This window comes from Molothrus aeneus, chromosome 3 (genome assembly GCF_037042795.1).
Source record: "Molothrus aeneus isolate 106 chromosome 3, BPBGC_Maene_1.0, whole genome shotgun sequence".
NCBI lineage: Eukaryota > Metazoa > Chordata > Aves > Passeriformes > Icteridae > Molothrus > Molothrus aeneus.
This window is the reverse complement of record NC_089648.1, coordinates 93,381,829-93,402,259: the sequence shown is the minus strand read 5'-3', so window position 1 is coordinate 93,402,259 and position 20,431 is coordinate 93,381,829. Positions and strand designations below refer to the sequence as shown.

Sequence of the window (20,431 nt, the reverse complement as noted above, 5' to 3'; positions counted from 1 at the left end):
CAAGTAAGGCATGTGAGAGAAGAGTGCAGTCAATAACATTTCCTGTCAATCCAATCCAACCAGCCATGCTCATTGCTCTGCTTGCAGATGTTACTTGACCTACCCTCTCATGGCCTTTCCTTCCTCAGAGATTTCTATTAAAAAAAGACAAGACTTGCATCCTTCAAAGTTTGATATTCATAATTAATCCCTGAAAGATTCCAAGGATCCTCCAAGGATCTGCATTGTTATCGACATGACATCCAGACAAATGAGTATGAATGAAGGAAGAGTTTACAAATTTGACCAATATTTTGAACTCTTACAAGCATTTTAAGCTCCATAGGCGCACTGTTCCATGTATTTACTGCTAAAGGCTCTCAGAGAGCCCACTTAATTGCAATAAAAACCAGGCAGCAATTCTCACCCTGGTGCACTTCATTGAGATTGAAGATACATTGGCAGTATAGTCAGTAAAAAAAAAAGTAGGGCATTGAAAAATATTACAAGGTGAAGAGAGAAAAATATTTCTTTTTTAATTTTAAGCACAGCCCAAAAAGCAGCCTTTCCCACTTGGAAAAAACAGGAATTATGATTGAAGCGGAATATATTTGTATTTCAAGTGACAAACACAAACTTTAAAAATCAAAATATTTTAATAACCAGTAATTGTGAGACATCCCCTTGCTCATTTACTCTATCTTAGACTAGCAGCTACTCCACAGCCAGTTTAACACATTCTGCAAGTTTTCGAGGGTACATTACCCTTATTCTGTAACTCCAGCAACATGAATACAGCACTGTTAATAAAATCTTACAAGGTACTATTTGAAAGCCCTGTTCTGCCAGGCTGTACTATGCAAATAAATTATTATATGTAGTTACAGAAAGCTAGCACACTGGAAATGCTGCCTCATTCCACAGTTTATCCAGACATACACATTTAAAATCTTAGGCTACACAAGTAATTACGTAAAACCAGTCATGTGATTATGTGATAAATAAATAGTTTAGTTTAAAGTTGTTTGTAGATTAAGCTATTTGACCATGCATTTTTGTAATAAATATGCAATCCCAGAAATACAACTCATTTAAAACTGCATTTACACTTAACGATGTCTTTTCATCCAGATAAAAATAAATATGTTCAAGAACAAAACCAAATCTCTTATTAAATGGTTTGCAGAATTTATTAGGTCTCTTTTAATATACTCCATACTTTATCAAGCTAGTTGCATATAAAGTGATCTCCACCATATACATTAGAGTTTCTGTGCATCATCTAAAAAAAGTCACCAAAAAGTAATATTTTACAGGTTGCAGTTAACTTTTAATTAACCTAAAGGTGAATCCTTCTGTAATTTAAGACACTAACCTGCACATTGCGTCTAACTGCAATATTTAAATTATGTTTCACAGCAAGCTAAACCTGCATTTCAGGGAAAAATGTCACTGCCATCTCAACTTCTGAAGTTCTATCATTTACTTCCTAAACACCACAAAAAATTAATGTGGTGTTCACTCCAAAGAAGGAAAAAGTATACAATTCCCTTAAAACAAAGCCTGCTCAGAATACATATGCTTTAAAAAAATTAGGAAACTCCTTGAGGAAAAGGAATTCACCCCAGTAAAAGGAATTCACCCCGATGTATGAATGGAAAAAAACCTTTTAAGTTCTTCTTGATTAATGCTAGGTGCTGCTCATAAAAAGCAAAACCAGCAAAAAGTGAACTAGGATTGGATATGACTTAAAGCGAAGAAAATTAGAAAAATATTATATCTGCAACAAGCATGTCCCAATTTAGAACAATCTTTTAAAGGGTCTCACGCAGATAATTAACAAATAGGTTTTCTGGTATTTTCATAGGATGCTCATTTACTGGCCAGGCACATATATTGTAAATATACAAAGAATCCAGAGTGCTGAAATTTACGGAGCACTTAAAGGATTTAATATAATAGAGGTGGGTAGGACACAGGAAAAATATTTAACAACTTGTATAAATATATTAAAATCTCAGCAAGAAATGTAGGAGCCCATGCACACAAGACAGTAAATTGAAGAAAACATTTAAGACTTGACTTCCAACAGCACTGACACCTTGAATTCTGGAAAGTCAACAATTTACAGTATCTTATAACCATCTTTCTCCACACAATCTAAATGTACTGAATCATATTGACATTACATAGCACGTGAACAAGCAGCAGATGCATCAAGGGAACAGGAGCTATATGCATCATGTGGCCTGCCCAGTTAGAGGCAAACATCAGAAAAACTGTTTCTGACATAGGCAGAGATACAATCAATAGAGCTAATTGTATACCCGTCATTTTCAAGAGTTAATCCACAGTATGGGAAAGGGGAGCTTTAGGTAAAAGTTATGCACCCAGTCTCAGAAATTACAGAAGCAGAGAATTGTCTTTCAAAACTGGGTCCATTCTGGACTGGCCTTGATGCACATGCAGTACACTTATTTTCAGAATGCAAGATTAATTGGGAATGTCTGCACTGGTGTTTCGATTGCCATATTTGTGATGAATGAATAGCAATACCACTCCTAAGAAGAAGCATATGGACCCAACAGTGATGTAAGCTATTCCCAGGAAGGGATTTTTGCCTCCCATCCATGATATGGTGCTTAGGATCATCCTTTTTCGTCCATCAAAACTGTGTACAGGATAATCTGAAAAAACATTTAGGAAAACAAGAAGCAAATTTCTAAACCCAGCTTGAAGTGGGCGCATGAAAATTTTCATCATTTCAATCAGGTTCCAAATACTAACTGCTGCCTCTGGAACTGGAATTGCAAATATGGAACATTCAGCTGATCTTTTTGGATAAAACTAATCTGGGCATTGTCAGCTACTTCAAAACAAAAGCCATGTTAAGAGACACTAACCCTGAAGAAGAGTAAAATGCATGATTTTATGTGTTTATGAAAGTAGCTTCAATAAAGTGAGGGAAATATAAATTTTAGTCCCTGTGTCTATTTGCTACAAAATTTTTCTTTACATTCTGTTTTACATGAACTCCCCACAGTTTTACACTGTGAACACTGCAGTAGCTATATAACAGGTATCATTAAGTGCTTTTGAATTTTAAGAATTCAGTAACTATGACAACCCTCCTTCTCTAGTCGCCTGCATTTCTACCTAATAGTCTCCTCAACAAAGAATGACAGACCTTCACCTGATCCACAGCTCTGTCATTTTTGTGACCTTCAGAGTCAGTCTGCCTTTCATCACATAATGTCATCTCACCTTGAAGTTACAGCTCTTAAATTCCCTTGCTACCAGCTACCTCTGTTCTTTCCTCTTTTCCTATGCCTTTCTCAGTTCCTTCCCAGCACCCAACCAATCTGATTTCCCTGTCTCTATGGGGCTATTAATGCTATAAAACTAGCACTCAGAAGAAGTAAAAGATGCTAACAGTCTACCTGGGTCTCAGTGCCAGTTTTCAACCACAGCTCAATACCATCTCTTTTTAGAGATGGTAAGAAGAAAGGCTAGTTCCATCTGATAACTTGCAGATATCTATTTGCATAATCCAGCTAAGGCCTGCTTTCAAAGGATACTGTATGCAATATCCAAAGAGTATTTTCCAGCCTGTAAGGTAGGCTGAAAGTTGTTCTTCCTTTCAATGAGACGATAGAGCTTGCGAAACGTTGGCAGAGCAGCTGTGCGCATCCACACGATGAAGTCCTCATTGATAAAGCCGTTGTTGTCAGGCTCTGAGTCCAGCATATACACTGGCTTGGGCCAGTTCACAGGTTTTGTTGTGCCTAGGATTAAACAAAAATAATAAAGTATTTCAAATACAAAACTGAGTAACATAGTGGCTCATCAAAATCCATTCTAATGTCACAAAAAAAACACGTTAACTTCCAAACAGTACGAACAGACAGGCTGACTCACTACTGTTGCAACACACTGGGCTGTTTAAGAACTTTTTATTTTGCAGTTTTAATAGTTTGAATTCAATAAATAAATAACATAACAGCACTTCCATTTGTTTAAACAAGTCATGCAGGTGGGAAGTCATGTCTCAAAGCACTGCTTGGTGGGTAATTCTCCATTATGATGATAGGCCCTCTGCTCACTTGGTAGAATTTGAGAACCACGAGCACGTAATATTGTAAACATCATTTCAGATTATGTCCAAATGCTTTTGCTACTGTTATTGGAAATACAATTCCACATTGTATTAAGGTAAGGTATCTGCTTTTCCAAGGGTAGCCATCACACTGACAATACGTAATTTGGCTATGACTAAGCAATAAACCCACATCAGGTTAAGCTTGAAGTTATTATATACCTTGCATAAACACACATGCTCTAAGAGCCCTAAGAAGGGGCTTTTTCAGACATAGTAGCCAAAGAAAACTTTTATTTGACAAATTTTATATAATCTAAAAAATGTGACACATCAGTCACTTCTAATAACAAAAAAATGAATCAGTTTTTTTAGAGAACAGCACAACCTAGACATAGAAACATTTAAATGAAAACTCCATATGAAGAGTTTCATTTAACAACTGTAGGATTTCTTTGTAAGTTAAATCCAAACACGATAGAACTTGTACCAGTCTTGACTGGAATAAAATTAAATTTCTTTACAGTGGCTGGTATGGGACAATGTTTTGGATTTGTGCTCAACACATTGTTGATAAAGAGTGATGTTTCTGTTATTGCTAAGCAGTATTTGCCAGCATCAAGGCATCTTCTGCTCCTCACCTGTGAGGAGGTAGGAGAGGTGTCCAGGAGAGACTGGGCAGGGACACAGATGGGATAACTGATCCCAGCTGACCAAAAAGATATCCCATACCATAGAAAAGGGCAGGTAGAGGTAGGCAGGGCCTACTTTAGCTCAGGGACTCAGATGGCAGTGAGCAATTATTTTCTTTTGCATTACTTGTTTTTCTTGGGTCTTATTTTCCTCTCTCCTTGCTGTGTTTTTGGTTTGGTTGTTTGTTTTTAATTACTGAACAGCCTTTATCTCAACCTATGTGCCTTCTCACTTTCAGCCTTCCAATTCTTCCTTCCACTGAGCAAGGGCATGGTTAGTGAGACACTGTGCGATGCTTAGCTGCCAAGTGGGGTTAAACCCCAGCAGTACATTACACATTTTTTACACATTTTTACACATTTTTTAGTATTCAGGGTACAAGAAAAAATCAGAAATTAAAAACTACCAAATTAATGATTACAGTAAAAGTAAAAACCAAACATGTTTATGAGGAACTTGCAGCTTTTATTATTTAAAGACAACCTTTCAAATAGCAGAGTAGTTCCTTAGCTTGGATTTCTTCAGAGAACATTTATTTAGCACATTCAGTAAAATGTCTGAGGTAAAACTCTGAAATCAAAATGTGTTTGAAATCAAAAGTGAAATCAAAAGGTGTTTGAAGCATTTTGCTGTTCTTCAAATTTCACTTTTTTTTTTTTACCTTGGAAAAGCGCAGTTAAGTTGTTTCCATCTCCTGTAGGATTCCTGAACTTTACATTTTTATCTGTCCACCATGCAATGCCTTTTTTGATCAAAGTAATCGGAGTCCTTGTGTCATTATCGATGCGGTATAACTCCAGTGTATCTAAAGACAAAATCAAATTAGAAGACCAGCTGCAGAAACATTCCTTAGATGATCATGATAAGCACTGAAACAATTACTTCCAGGAGAAAACAAAACAAAGATAACCAGGCAAGGCATTTACTATCTGCCTGACACAATAACAACCTGTTCTGTAAGAATCAATGTATATGAGATAGCAATTTATTATCCATATATGATATCTATGTTTCTACATCACAGCAGTAGCATATTCTCACAACAGGTATTTCCATCCTTTGTGTGCTATAAGATTAAATTAATTCTCCTAGCAATTTTTAAACAAGTACAAGCAGTACAAGATATTTATTTTATTCTGAACAATGAAAATGTGTTAATTCAAAACAAAAAAAGCCCACACTATCCAGAATAATGTGCAACACAACAGATAACATACACTTAGATCACAGACCCATATAAATGATAACTTAAAATTGTGACCATACCATTAAACATACTGTTGGCAATAGCTCCACAAGGAGCAATGGGTTTGTCCTCGTTTGTGCGGTAAGGCTCACATTCCTTACTTGGATTCTGATAGTTAGAAAGAAGAAAGGCAAATGAGTCTGTCCTAGTTCACACAACTAACTTGCTTTTTACTACATGATCAATACAAATTATAATACTTTACAGTTATTTTCCGTAAACAAAATAAAAATTCCTTATGGTTGCCTACTGTTATGCAAAAATTCTAGTACCTCATTATCATGCAACTAAATAATTTATGTGGTGATTTATGCAATAGACAGAAATTAGTTGCTCATTCACATCCAAGCATGAATACCTACAAGTAGTGAACTGTTGTCTCCATTTAGCTGGCTGTCATCTCGAGATTTCACGTAACGACGGTGGTTTTGATAAAAGTTGGAAAGTCCATAATACATGAATACATTGCTCTGCAAAAAGCAAGATGGGGAAAGAGGGATTTCATTCACACAAACCTGCAATTTTAAGTTCTTAAACTCTTAGGTTTATAGCAACATTCATAAAGTAAGAACCTCAATCCTCAAACTTCATACTGAGTACAATGAAGTACTGTCCTAACAAGGCTGAAGTCAAACAATATAAATGTGCCACCAACTATCAGAATGATATTCACTAGCACCAACCCCAATACCTGTCTTGTCCAATGTAGAACCCATAAGCCTCATTTGCCTCCAATCTGCCAGAAAGCACTTATCTGGTATTTCCAATTCCTGTTAAACTGAGATTTTTTTATATCATGCAGGAATAGCTCATCTACTCTCTAGCTGTGTGACACATAGGGTAACTTTGAATGTGTAAAACACAAGCATTCCACTTAATGTTTTACATTTCCAGACAAATGGAGGCATTAAGAAACATCTCATCCCTCCTGATGAAAAAGGGAACACTAAAATCAGATCCAAGTTCAAAGGAAAACTAAAACTAATCCTCTAAAATAGAAAAAAAATACTTAAGTGACAAAACTTTCATTTATAATATGAAATAGATCATATAAACTGTTCTGACTTCATCCTGCATACAGGGCAGCATACCTCAAATGCATGTTCCAGTGTGAAATTGATGGTGCATGTACAAGGGGATGTGCTGTCCCAGGACACATTTAAGCATTTGTTGCAGGGACTAGAAGGTTCTGTTCCTGTATAGTCAATCTGTAACAGAAAGTGCAGTCATTAAATTACAATGGGAGAATAAAGAAAAATTATTAAGCAAGAGAGTTGCTGTGACATTTATTTTGCAATCATATTATATATTATATCTCAACACCAAGAGGACATTCAGGCCTATCTGATAATTTCTGTAAATCTTTTCCAACCTTAACCATTCTGTAAATGAGTTTTTGATTCTGACTATATGCTTGATTTCAGATGCAAGCAAATTAAACACTGAGGTTAAATTACTCCTGGAGCAAAACCAAACAAAACCAACAAGCCCCCCACACAGCCCCAACCCTGCCCCAAACCAACCAAAAAAACAACACCAAAACAAAACCAGCAGACATTCGACACAACGTGATGCTTCCAAACACACACACTATGAAAAGCAGATCACAGTTTTTACATTCTTTCCAGAGAGATTAAGCTTTTAAAAGTCTAGCTATTTAATGTAAAAAGATTTGCGTTAGAAAAACTTGCTTTGTTGGCCATTTTTAGCCACCTAATTAGAAGAAAAAAATTTAAAATCACTTAATGCCCAAAAATTGTCCTAAAACAGGAAAGATTATTACACCAATATTGTTTTGTCAGGAATAGAAAACTAATCAGTATATGGACAAGAAAGATGATCAGTATTAATCTGGCTTATACAGTATGTTCTGTTTTGAATATTGTAGATCATAAAAAGCCTTTTTTAAAAATCTATACATTCAGCCTTATCAGCCAGAAGCTCACCCTACAGTCCGAGCCAACTCAAGTAACTTGACCACATCAGCTCTCTCTCACATGTAGCTCCAGCACGTGTGGCAGGAGAAAGCTTATGTCTGTCTACAAAAGATGTATTTCTACACTTAACATGAATTACCTATTTCAGAATTTAGACTCAGACTGGTGAAATATATACTCCACTGCAAAAACACTGTGCAGCAGCAGTAGCATTTAAACTAGAACACCTATACAGTTATACGAAAGGCTGCTGCAAGTGGTTTGTCCTGATTTATGTTTGTAGTGAAAGGCATAACCAAGAACTAGTGATTTATGACTGGTCCTAATGCCCATATTAAGGTTAGCTAAAATAAACACACACAATGTGTTCAAGAAAGAACTGAAGCCTATTTTCCTCAGCATCTTCTTCAGGGTCTCTCTTCCCATGATTTCTTTAGTATCTATTAAGCTGCAACCAGCTCCATCAGCAAACACCTTTGTTGACTAGCATTTGCTCTGCTGCCTGATTTCTGACAGACAAAACCTACACGCTAATGAGCCTAGCTGAAACTAGACAGCTTCAGAAGCTATTACCTGGCAGAGAGAAGGAGATTGAGAGAGGATCACGATCTTTACAGCTCAGCTGAACACGATATTAAGTTTATGCTGATCTAGAAATAGCACTGCTGCAGCAGCCATGACCAGCTTTGTTTAGCTACAGCAGACAGACCCCACTGCTGCTCTCAGTGAACAATGCATCTCATTTGTTGAAGGCTAACTCAGGGGTGGGGGTGTTCTGCTAAAGTAAGCTGAAGCAAGCATTTCCTTTAGAAAGAACTTGCCAGTGAGAGAAGTTGTTTCAGGTCAAGAGCGCAGGCTAAACACTAAGATTGCAAAAGACCTAAAGATGTCACTTTTAAAAATGTAATGGACTAAATTCTGTGGAGCATGAAATTGATGTATATTGAAGCAGCATTATGCTTTGATGCACTGTTATCAGTTTGCATGCTATCAAAGAGCTTTCCTGTACAGTAACTGCCAACACAAGTGTATTTTTCTGCATCCACATTTACAGATTACATTCAAGAGAGCTTATTTAAAAGGATGAAGGAAGGCATCCATCTTCACCTCTTGACAAAGTAACACTTTTGACTGCGAGAGTTAAGGACTGATGATGGAGTCCATGACAAGAACCTGCCTGACCCGTCTGTTCTGTCCTGTTGGATCACCCAACAGCTGACAACCAGACAAAGTGAGCCCTTCCAAAAATCTCCAGATTTAAGGACATTGGGTCATTGGGTATATCCAAGTTATTCCACACCAACAGCCTTTCAGGCTGTTGATGTCTGTCAGCTGACATACACCTATAGAAGTAACATAATTACTGCATACACATAATCACTATTTGTGATTTTGCAGATTTCATACTTTGTCCTATTCTGCTTAACCATTTCTTGTATAAAAGGCAATCCATAAATCTGGTCCTCTTTGTAGGTTTTATTAATTTTTGTATCATTCCTGACATGGGGCTACAGAAACTGCACACAAGGCTGAAGATGCAGGCAACAGTAATGTACTTACTTTCAGTTATCTGTTCCTAGCCATGCCTTAAGTCAATCTGGCTTTTTATCTACCATTATGCATTTCATAGCAGCAGTCACAGCACAAAGATCTCTGTCCTACACATTTAATACTTTGTATATTCCTCACATTTTATCATATATTAATATGCTCTGTCAATGCTTCTTATTCACTCTGTATATATTTTTAAAAAAAACAACACTCCAAAGGAAAAAAAAACCACCTCCAAGAAATGAACTATTTCAACAACAGACTCAAGATAAATGACTGATTATGCCCTTTTGAAACCATGAAAAAATGCTAGAGAAAACACAACAAAAACCCGATAGGTCTAGTACACTTAAACTGTTGGAAAACTTCCACATTTGAATTCAAGACATCTTATAAAGGAAATCAATGGAAGAGATATATTTTGCTGCTCAGTCTTTGCACCTGTAGAAGAACAGAGCAGTCCTCAGAGATACTAATGGCTACCATACCTTGTTTCGGGAAGAGTGACTTGAACCTAAATATGTATTCAGGGTCACAAATTATACATCCTATTCAATTCCAATACACTAAGTTTACAGGCACACACACACAGATTTGAGAGCTATGCTGTTGCCTAGGAGGCAGGTGTAAATCACCACCTGTGCTTCCTGCCCCGATTACATTTCTAAAAAAGCTTAGTCACTATGTAGCTTCTCAATGTCTTGTCTCCCATAGCTAAACTTACAGCTGTTTGTGAATAACTTTTGGAGGTTATAACAAAAGCCAGCATTCTAAGCAGGGATGTATGTAATCTAACCATGTATGTGACAGCAGTGTCTTAAACTGCCCCCCTTAGTGGTGTTTAGAGCCCAGATGTTGGTCCTAATTGGTAAAATGCTTTATCTGTGTTTTGCAGCTGCAACTATAAAGCCTTTTTTGATTTAAACTTTTTTTTTAAATTCAGCTGCCTTTAGGATGATAACCTCACTTGCAGAGTGTCACTTCATAAAACAAGTATGAGGATCAAGCAACTGAACCCGTTTTCCCCTTCTGACTTAGCACAGGCTCCGAAGTCCCTCCTGTCCTCACAAAAGCCTAACAATTGGAATTTTGAGAATTTCAAAAGGTGAAAGGGTAAATCCATAAAACAAATGAAGTTCTTTTCAGTCTTGACTATTCTGAAATTGGAGAGGATTGAAGGCTTGTGCCAACGGGTCTCCACTACAAATGGTTACTGCTGCTCTCTATACACAACCTGACTGTGTAGGGGAGCATTGGTTGTGCTCCCAAACTCACCTACGACTTTTGTGCCAAATGTTAGGTGGGAACAGCTGGTTTCTGGGTTCTACTGGAACTTACCAGGAGTACCTGACTGAGCTCCTTAAGCAACAACAGTATATAAAAATCCTGTGTATGCATACAGCAGCAATATAGGCACAAGAAGTCACATACATTTTTGGACTCATGAAACCGACGCATTTCTTGTTCCCATAGACTAATGCAGATTCAGTCATAATGGAAAAAGGATATATTTGTCCAATTATAATGATCTAAAACTTTGTACTGATTTACTATAGAAATGGCTATTTTAAATGCAGTTGTCAACAAAAATCAGAGTTAGCAAGGATATTTTTGTACTTCTCTCCAGGAGTCTTGGAAACGTGCAATTGTATTTACCTTAAATATGCTACAACATGACAATTTAAAAATCTTTGTGCCCATGACAAGTTGGCCATGTTCTCTGAAGCACCTGTGCCAATTTTCAGATGTTCAGCACAACCCCAACACTTGTTAAAAGAAGCAACTATTTTCTAAAAAATATGCTTACATACAAATTAGGATGCTGTAAAACACACTTCAGCTTTTGGGTTTTTCCCTTCTGCTTTTCTCCTTAACTGTAACTGTAGATCTTAACATAAAAGGAGATAAAATTGGTTTCATTATAACCTTATTTGCATTTTAAGAGAAATGTGGAAAAACCATTCATTCCCTACCTCATGATTTCTTTAGCTAACTGGGCCTGAGTGGCAACTTGCCACCAGCCAAGCTACTGTCTTAAACACTACTTATTTGAAAGTGACAGCTTAGTCCAGTAACTGGAGTGATTTGATCCACAAAAATTCATACTCTCCAATAAAAAAACACAATGAACAACCACACACCTTCTTCCCTACAATCTCAGTAAACTAGCTCACCGAAACTAACAGCTGTCAATTGCTCCTCAAGGCTGCCCATCCCTAAGCCCTGTACGTTATTTCCTTTCCACACAAACTGGTTCTGTTATCAAATGGATCGATCTGTGATACACAGTTCAGTTTCAGCTAATGCTCAGCAACTTTTCAAAGCAGCAGCATGGCTGGTTATCAGATGTAAATCTGATAAAACTGTAAATCTGATAAACTCAGACTGGAGTTTTGTAAGTGTGAATTAGAAAAAGCCATACTCTTTGATCCTTGTTTCCAAGCTTACTCTGGATGCATTGGTCCCCCATACAGCACCTGCAATGTTGAAGCATCGGTGCAGGTAAGAATAACAGCAATACATTTACCGCAGAGCTTTGTCCTGAAAATACAATTACTTTGGAACATTTGGAGATAAATAATGGACTGCCACGGGCTATCCCACGGATGATGCGCTTACTGTCTGTACTGCTGAGGAAAAAAACGAGCACTGGGCTGTGTCGATTAAAGGCAGGCAGTAACTTCCCTGGAAGCTCCCTCGGGAGCACTGACAGAACTCACGGAAGAGCTCCAAGCCTATCCGGAGACTACTGTCAACTCGGGTGTCTGCTCAAGGTAATTAATGGACGCTCTGCTGACGAGCACCGACGTTAGGCCGGATTGGAGCCACCCGGGTCCGCCCCGCACAGCACCCGCCTGGTCCCCGCCGCGTCCCGGCCGGCCGGGAGGGGACCGGCTTTCCCTGGAGTCTCAGGCGGCCCCCGGCAGGCGATCCCCCTCGCCCTGCCCGGCCTCCCCGAGCGGGCCCTGGGCTCCCAAAACCCCGTCCGGGCACACCCGCCCGCGCACCTCGTACTCGCGGATGTTGTTGGAGGTGACGAAGATGCCGATGCCGATGGGGATGAAGATGAGGCCGATGATGAAGAAGGCCGGCAGCACCGTGCCCGCCGTCAGGATGGGCTGCCAAGCCGGCAGCCGCTGCTGCTTGAACGCGGTGTTGTCGGGCTTGCGGGTCTTCACGGCGCCCCCGCCGCCGCCGCCCACCGCGCCGCCGCCCGGCACGCCGACGCCGCCCGAGGGGTGCCCGTCCGCCTCCTCCTTGGCGCTGTAGTTCACCGCCATGGCGCCGCCGCCGCCGCCACCGCGCGACACGTGACCGGGGGCACCGCGCCTGCGCACTCGGCCGCGGCGGCTGCGGGAGGGGGCACGGCGGGCGCGCGGGCGGGGACGCGCCACGACCGCGCGCCCTCCCAGATCATGGAGTCCGGCGGTAATGGAGTCACGGACTCGTCAAGATTGGAAGAGACCCGCAAGATCATCCGGTCCAGTCATCCACCCGGCACTGCCCCTGTGACCCCTAAACCACGTCACCCAGTGCCAGATCCAGTCACCTCTGGATCCTGTCACTTCCAGGGGTGGTGACTACCGCCTTCCGGGGCAACCTGTTCCAATGCCGGACCACCCTAATAGTGAATATTTTTTTTCTAGTATCTAATTTGAATCTCCCCCGTCTCAGCTAAGGCCATTTCCTGTTGTCCTCACTGCAGGCACGGCAGAACAGACCAGTCCCCGCCTGACTCCAACCTTTTCTCAGGGAGTTATGGAGAGAATGATGTCCGCCCCAAAGCCTCCTTTTCTTCAGGCCAAAACCCCCCAGCGTCCTCAGCTGCTCCTCACAGGATGTGTTCTATGTGCTGGCCAGGCAGGCTCTGCTCTGGTGAGGATTAGGATTCCAGATTTAGGGCAGGCTTGGGGTAAGACCCAGGCCCGCAGCCTTGTCCTCCCCTCTCAGTGCTCCAGGAGCACTGCCCCTCATCCTCCCTGCTGGCATGTGCTGGCTGACCCAAGGCAGCGTCCATTGGGGCAAAAACAGAGAAGTCAGCTTTGGCTTCCTACCCTCATAAATAGGATTAGTGCCGCTGTAGAGATGTAATAATGCACGAGAGATTTGAGAGTTTCTCTTAATGGAGCCATGTGTGGCAAGCACCACTTTTGGGAGCTCTTGTGCTCTGTACTCCTGCTCTGCTGTCAGGAAGTGTGAGTGAATCAGTGCAGTGGGTACAGAATCACAGAGCAGGTAAGGCTAGAAGGGACCACAGAGGGTCATCTGGTCCAACATCCCTGCTCAGGACTGCATCCAGACAATTTTTTAATATCTCCAGTCAGGGAGACTCTGCAGCCTCTCTGAGAAATCTGTTCTGGTGCTCCATCAGCCACACACACTGAAGAAGTTCTTCCTTGTATTCAGGTTGAACTTCCCGTGCATCAGTTTCTGCCTGGTGCCACTTGTTCTGGTTGGCATCACTGAGAAGAGTCTGGCTCCCTCTGACTCGACACCCCCATTTAGGTACTTGCACATATGGATGCTGTTGTTTCCCCTTAGGAGCTAACCTGACTGCATTAAATAGAATCACAGAATCAATTACGCTGGAAAAGACCTCTGAGATCATTGAGTCCAACCTTTGACTGAACACCACCATGCCAACTACACCATGGCACTTGCTACCATTTACAGTCTGTTCTTTAACACCTCCAGGAACAGGGACTCTACCAGCCCTCCAGGGCTGCCTGTTCCAGCGGTTAAAACCCTTTCCATGGAGATGCAGTCACCTTGTGGAATGCAGTATGGGAGAATGTATAGTATCCCAGAATACCTGCTCTAGCAGGCATTGCTCAAGCTAATGCAACCTTGGAAGTTCATGTTTCTCACTTCATTGGCACTTCTGCATTAAAGTTTGTTTTGTGAGGATTCTCTAGTCCTTCCTATGCAGGACCCCAAGAGTGCAACCAAATCCACATTCAGCAAATATTCATGTATTTACCTGATTTCAAGGGAAAAAGTAAGTGGAACTATTTAATTAAATAACTTTATAATGTAGTTCAATCTGAAGACTTTTTAGCTGGCTATGGAACAGTTTACATAAAATAAAGGCCTCTTAAGTTCTCTGGAGCACCGAGAGCATCAGCGAAGACCACTGGGGGGAGCACCTGATTTGTGCAAATGTATTTTGCTCTAGAGGCACCAAAGGCCTCCTTGACATAGCATAGGAAATCCGGATATATATATAAATGTCTAAAATATAAGTATTAATTCTGTGCCTAAATAATTATATAGGGTACAAAAGTTAATCATATTCCTTGTGGCATCTGTGCTAAAACTATATTTCATTCCTAATTTATCTTTTCCACTATCTTGTGGACCCCAACTTTTGCTGCCATTCCCCCTAAATAAGCCCGTTGTCTCTAGTACCACTCTTTCCTTTATTGTCTTCTGTTTGCATTTATTACCTTCAGCTGTAGTAACTTTTATTCCCACAGCATCACAGAGAATCCAGAGAGATTCAGCCTGGGATCCCAAGGGAACAAGACTGCTTGTAAACCTGTGGTGAGAGATGGCAAGAAATTTCCCTGGCAGCAGGATAATCAAGGGGCAATCTTGGGAAGCTGGGACCTGATGCTCTCAGGTGTGACAGGACTGGCAAGAAAGGGCATGATAAATTAGTCTAATTATGTTTCACAACAAGACAAAAAGAAAACTCACTGGCTGTAGAGTTTGTCTCTAGAAATCTAAATATTTGAGATTTTTTCATGGATTGAAACTTTATATTTTATCACTATAATTATACTACACAGGTCTTTAAGTCCTCTTTAGACAGTAAGAGATCTCTAAGGGAAAAGTAGATCTTTCACTGGTTTTCTATTGCTTAACAGCTTCTGATATCAATACTATATATATATATATCTATATCTAACCTATATCTATACCTATCTATATCTATATATTTAAAATCTATATTTCACGTTATCTTAGTGTAAAAGTTCTTCCCAATTACCTCTTTTGAAATTACAGTACTTGTAGATATTAATCACATTGTTAGTCTATATTAATAGATTTCTTCCTGAGTGTCCCCAAAATACAGCCTAATTATGTGGCTAATGCACTTTTTTTACATATTTATCTTAGATTCATATTCAAGTTAGGAATTGTAAAAAAATTTACTAGGAACATAAATGCAAGATGAAATCACCAGTCTCCTACTCGAAAGTGTTGCAGTTCATCAAAAATATTTTAAAATCCAAATTATTTCAATACACCATTGTACGTATGCTTTGAACAAAGCTTTATTTTGGGAAGCTTAAAAACTTAATCTAAGTGCAAAATCATAAAAGTTTATGTATTTGTTTATGAATCATACACTTACATTCATAATGAATTGGCTTTATATTAAAATTTAGACAAGGAAAAATATTTTTTACTTCGACTGGAACCTTTTAAGTCTAGACTCAATTTTGGAATACCATTTTACTTGTATCCTACTCATATTTAAAAGCTGATGTTTATTTCAGGCAGGTCACCATCACTTTCAAATAGCCAGGAATTTTAGTCCAGCTGAGCTTAGTGTAGATCTTAACATGGATAGGTTTCAATTCCCAAGTAATGTTTTGAAGATAGAAGATCTGGGTCACTACAATGTTCATTCTGCTTCACAGTAAACTGAAATGTGGCATGCACTAAACTTTATTCACCTCAGCTGTATTGCTCTCTAAAAGCTGGAATTTTTCTCAGCTTGCAGTAAAATATGATCTACAGACACAACTATGTTATTGGCATATATTGTCTGTTGTACAAAAAAAAACCCCACTCCTTACAAAACATGGTGTACCAGCTAAGTATAAGCTATATCAACGAAATTACTCTTCTGGTAGGATAAGCAGCACTTAATTTTGATTCCTCAGTATGGCTGTATTAGTAAACACAATGGAGATCAGCTCCACAAAAGTTCATACAGGTGCCAGAATATCCTGCTTCTCTAGAGTGTCAGCATTTGCTGCAGAACTCATATGTAAAAGGAAAAACAGCTCCTGTGGCTCCCATGAAGACCAAATTGACTACACAGCAGTGTGATATTCCAGCTTCAAAGATGGACCAACCTAACCATCCCAGTGGGATGCTGCATTAATGCAGTCTTTCTGGCATCTCACAGCACATCTCCTGCAAGCAACACGGTTTTCCTTTCCAAAAATTAATTTCTCCCAGTAGCTTCTGCAGTTAAAAATCTGCAGTATTTTAGGTATGTGCCAGTGACTTAGATTAAAAATCATTGGTTATGAAATATAAAAGGAAAAAAGACCCTGCCTGGATTGGGTGTAGCTTTATTTATCATTCATTCAAAAATCATCCTAAGTATAGCTGCCACAGAACTCTCTGCATGCTATTTGAGAAGCTACAGCCACCAGTGTAAACGGGGCCCCTCAGCATGTCAAGAGTGCCTGGTGTCTAGTCCAGGTGCTAGTCCAGGACTAAAGATTCTGACAGTACCAGTCAAACATCTCTGCCTGTGCTGTGAAAGCACAAGGTTAGAAACAGTTAAGTCATTAAGAGCTTGGTGATTGATCCATCTCTGTATCTTAACTTCTGAGCCTACAAGAAAGATGGCGAGATTTGCATGGGCACGTAGTGACAGAACAAGGAGGAATAGTTTCAAACTGAAAGACAATAGGTTTAGAGTAGATGCTAGGAAGAAGTTTTTCACCTTGAGGGTGGTGAGACACTGGAACAAAATGCCCAGAGAAGCTGTTGAATGGCTTTCCTGGAAATGTTCAAGGCCAGGTTGGATGGGGCTTTGAGAAACCTGATCTAGTGGAAGGTGTCCCTGCCCATGGCAGGGGGATTGGAACTACACAATCCTTAAGGGCCTTCCAATCCAAACCATTCTATGATTCTATGAATCAGTTTCACCCTGTACATCACTGTGACACTGTATGAGACACCAGTCAAAAAAAGGAACTTCCAAACCCATATTCTGTTCCCATAAACAAATACATAGATGAGCAGTGCCAACCTTAAGAAACTGGAGTTTAAATTCAAACACCTTATTACATTTGCATAGTTGTGAAAATTTATTAGTTACAGTGTAATGAAAATCAACTTTTTTGGTACAGGCAGAAGTAAAAACATACTTTATATAGAAAAAAAAATCACAGCTTTAAAAACTGACTTACATAGTTTAAAATGAGTAAATTTGGTTGTATTTCAAGGCATTGGACTTTAATACTTAATTTTATGCCAAACCATCACACAGTGCAAGAAATATTCTGCAACAAATTCCATACAGCAGACTTCAGAGTATTTAGTCTCACAGACTCTCATGGTGGCAAAAAAAATATACTGAATACTTTTCCATTTAAACAGAAAACATTGCTGAAGTTACATTTTTCTTTCTTCACGTACTATTACAAAAATATCAAATTGCAAATTTGACAGTGTATTCTACAAATAAATGCATCATAAGCAAAAGGAATTGCAACTTTGGCATAGCTACTTTACAAAGTGTATTATAAAAATAAATTATATGGCAAATATCAAACAAAATCAAGCACGTGCCTTAGGCTTTGCAATTAAAAGTGAAATTCAGCTGGCGGAAAGACTGCTGCTCTCTCTCTGATTAGATACTTTTAAAATACCAGCAAGGCCATTGGTTTTTAAAGCTCTACCAAGAAAAAATATATATATATAAAGCCTAATGGAAGCACTAATACTTCCATAAGTAATCAGTAGCACAAGTGACCCTGGTGTTGATGGCAGAGAGCTTCTGCAGTGATCCATCCACAGGCATGGAGGGTAGTGCACACAGAGAGCTCTAGCGGGCGGTAACTCATCTAGAGTTGACGCGTAACTGGTGAATGATGACACTCTCTAAAAGAAAAGAGAGCAAAACATTCGGGTTTATGGAACTACAAACGCATCGCAGCTTACTTTAAAGAAGAACAATTACAGTGGAAGTGCAAGGCATTTTTCTAAAAAGTGTCACAAACATACTCTCACATCACTGCTTGATAAAACTGTCCTGGCTAATGCTAGAAAGGGAAACTAAATTAGTACCTGTTGAGGGCTCAGAGGGCCTTGGCTTCCACTTCAATGTCAAGACCATCATTTGGTTGTCCATAGGGAAAAAGGAGTAATACAGTTGAATGGATTAAAGCAGAGGGACACCAAAATTCCAGTTCCACATCCAAATAGGTAGAGAAAGACTTGGAGTTGGGTGTTTAGTATATTGTCTAAGCAACTTCATCATAAATCTGGTGGCAATTCATAAATAGGCATGAGGAAGAGGTATGGGGTCATTTCTCATTTTTTTAAATTTAAACTTGGTTTATAAACCTATGCTGTGTTTATTAAGCAAGTCTTCTTGAATTTTGCTACTGACTTTATGGGGATAAATTTCAGCCACAGCTTGCAAGACTGGGTGTTGGCATTTTCTTTAAAATGCTGGGTTTAATTTGCCCTGTGTGTAGTACCAGAGGTCCCTGACCCTGATTAATCTGCTGAAGTACTAATGGCCTGGTCTTCTGTTCTTCTACCTATATATGCAGCTCTTACAGGCAACTTTTTTAACATAAGAATTTAACTGTCAATTAATGTTTTTCTCTGAAAAGGTGTATTTTATGAATTTCAAATAATGTAACTGTACCAATACTAATTAAAGCATACAGTTATACATTTTCAGAAATATTCATCTTAATTGAAATTACTTTTGTTACCTTCCTTTCTTAATAGTATGAAGATTTTTCAAAATTTACAGGACCCAAGAAATGACACTTGATATAATTTTTGCCTTTTTTATAAATATATTTTTTTAAATAAATATATATATAAATTTTGCAATTTTGTTGGCTTCTGCCTTTGTCTGCTTCCTAACTAATATTTGCAAGGTGTTTCATTAAATTACATTCTAAGAAGAAAGAAAAATGAAAATATTTTCCATGCACTCTTACTGCCAGAACTTTGCCACTAGATGGCAGATCCCAGTGCTGCTTTTCATACGTGGTGAAGTAAGAACCGGGATGAGGCAACGTCCAATAAAATACGTTAAGGCAAATGAAATAAATGAATTTCCCGAATTGAAAGTATTTATTTTCCATAAAATTTATCAATAACAAAATATTTTCAACAAGAAATGTATACCAGTTCCACCATATTTGAGCAGTGAATGTGAAAGAACCACAAACCATTGCATGATTTTACCTTACTGTTCTAACCGTGCTGTTCTAACTTGAAGCTCTTGTGGAATATGATGTTAAAAGCTATATTTACAAATTATTTTCTTAATATTAAAATATTTTTAAAGAAAAAAATATTTTTTTAATATTCACTGTGCACATTTATTAGGGTTTCAAAATTCTAAAAAAATGGGCAGCAGAAAAATATCACGCTCTTTGTTAAGGCTCAGTCACTGAATAAACAGCAAAACTACAGTCGGTGTCTGAATCAGACACTTTTCTCCTACAGACCCAAAGAGTAATTGTGCAGAAAAAAGTAGGAGAAAAAATAATTTTTTAAAAAATCAAATAATTTCCACTGTATTTATCTTCCATTCATTTTTCACATATCTAGAGAACACACACTCTAAGTTTGTCTCAGTTGTTTCTATTTGAAATCCTTACATACTGATTTGTATGTATGAATATATATATATATATTATGTACACACACACACATGTGTAGTTACTAAAAGACGTGTCTGAACAGTTACTAAGCTAAAATTAGAGTAGGGCCAATTTTGTCAGAGTGCTTTTGGGCCACCCTCTGTAGGAATATGATTATATTTGAAGGATATGATTAAATAAATTTTTCTAGGATTCTAGATGGGAATATTTCAAAGAGCTAAGTATTCCCTTAAACAAAACAATTTATTTTAGTGACAGAAAAAGAAAATGAAGTTAATGTAAAACAGCTAATTCTGCTTTCAGTCCTCCTGATGTAAAGCAG

The 20,431-nt window shown here is 38.8% G+C and overlaps 2 protein-coding genes across 3 annotated transcripts in view; both read right to left on the bottom strand.

Moving 5' to 3' along the window:
- Positions 1 to 616: 616 nt before the first annotated feature.
- Positions 617 to 12,813, bottom strand: TMEM30A (transmembrane protein 30A). Its single transcript, XM_066547407.1, has 7 exons — positions 12,511 to 12,813; positions 7,106 to 7,222; positions 6,377 to 6,484; positions 6,035 to 6,122; positions 5,430 to 5,573; positions 3,558 to 3,764; positions 617 to 2,666 (listed from the first exon to the last, which is right to left on the bottom strand). Exons 1-7 carry the CDS (start codon positions 12,781 to 12,783, stop codon positions 2,473 to 2,475), a joined length of 1,131 nt encoding a protein of 376 aa, XP_066403504.1. The 5' UTR covers positions 12,784 to 12,813; the 3' UTR covers positions 617 to 2,472.
- A 4,736-nt stretch (positions 12,814 to 17,549) lies between these two features.
- The window catches only part of FILIP1 (filamin A interacting protein 1), a 101,889-nt gene continuing 99,007 nt past the window's right edge, over positions 17,550 to 20,431 (bottom strand). For both annotated transcript variants that reach the window (XM_066545904.1, XM_066545905.1), the window contains one exon: positions 17,550 to 18,358. In XM_066545904.1, the coding sequence (XP_066402001.1) occupies positions 18,318 to 18,358 (41 nt within the window). In that variant the 3' untranslated portion in view covers positions 17,550 to 18,317. The remainder of the gene's footprint in view (positions 18,359 to 20,431) is intronic.

What these genes read in the sequence shown, in the direction of transcription:
- TMEM30A (XM_066547407.1), bottom strand. Translation starts at nt 12,783, where the DNA reads ATGGCGGTGAACTACAGCGCCAAGGAGGAGGCGGACGGGCACCCCTCG. An exon ending in GAGACAACAGTTCACTACTT is followed by an intron (nt 6,123 to 6,376) that starts GTAGGTATTCAT and finishes TCTAACTATCAG; the next exon opens with AATCCAAGTAAGGAATGTGA. An exon ending in TGCCAACAGTATGTTTAATG is followed by an intron (nt 5,574 to 6,034) that starts GTATGGTCACAA and finishes TTTTGTCTTTAG; the next exon opens with ATACACTGGAGTTATACCGC.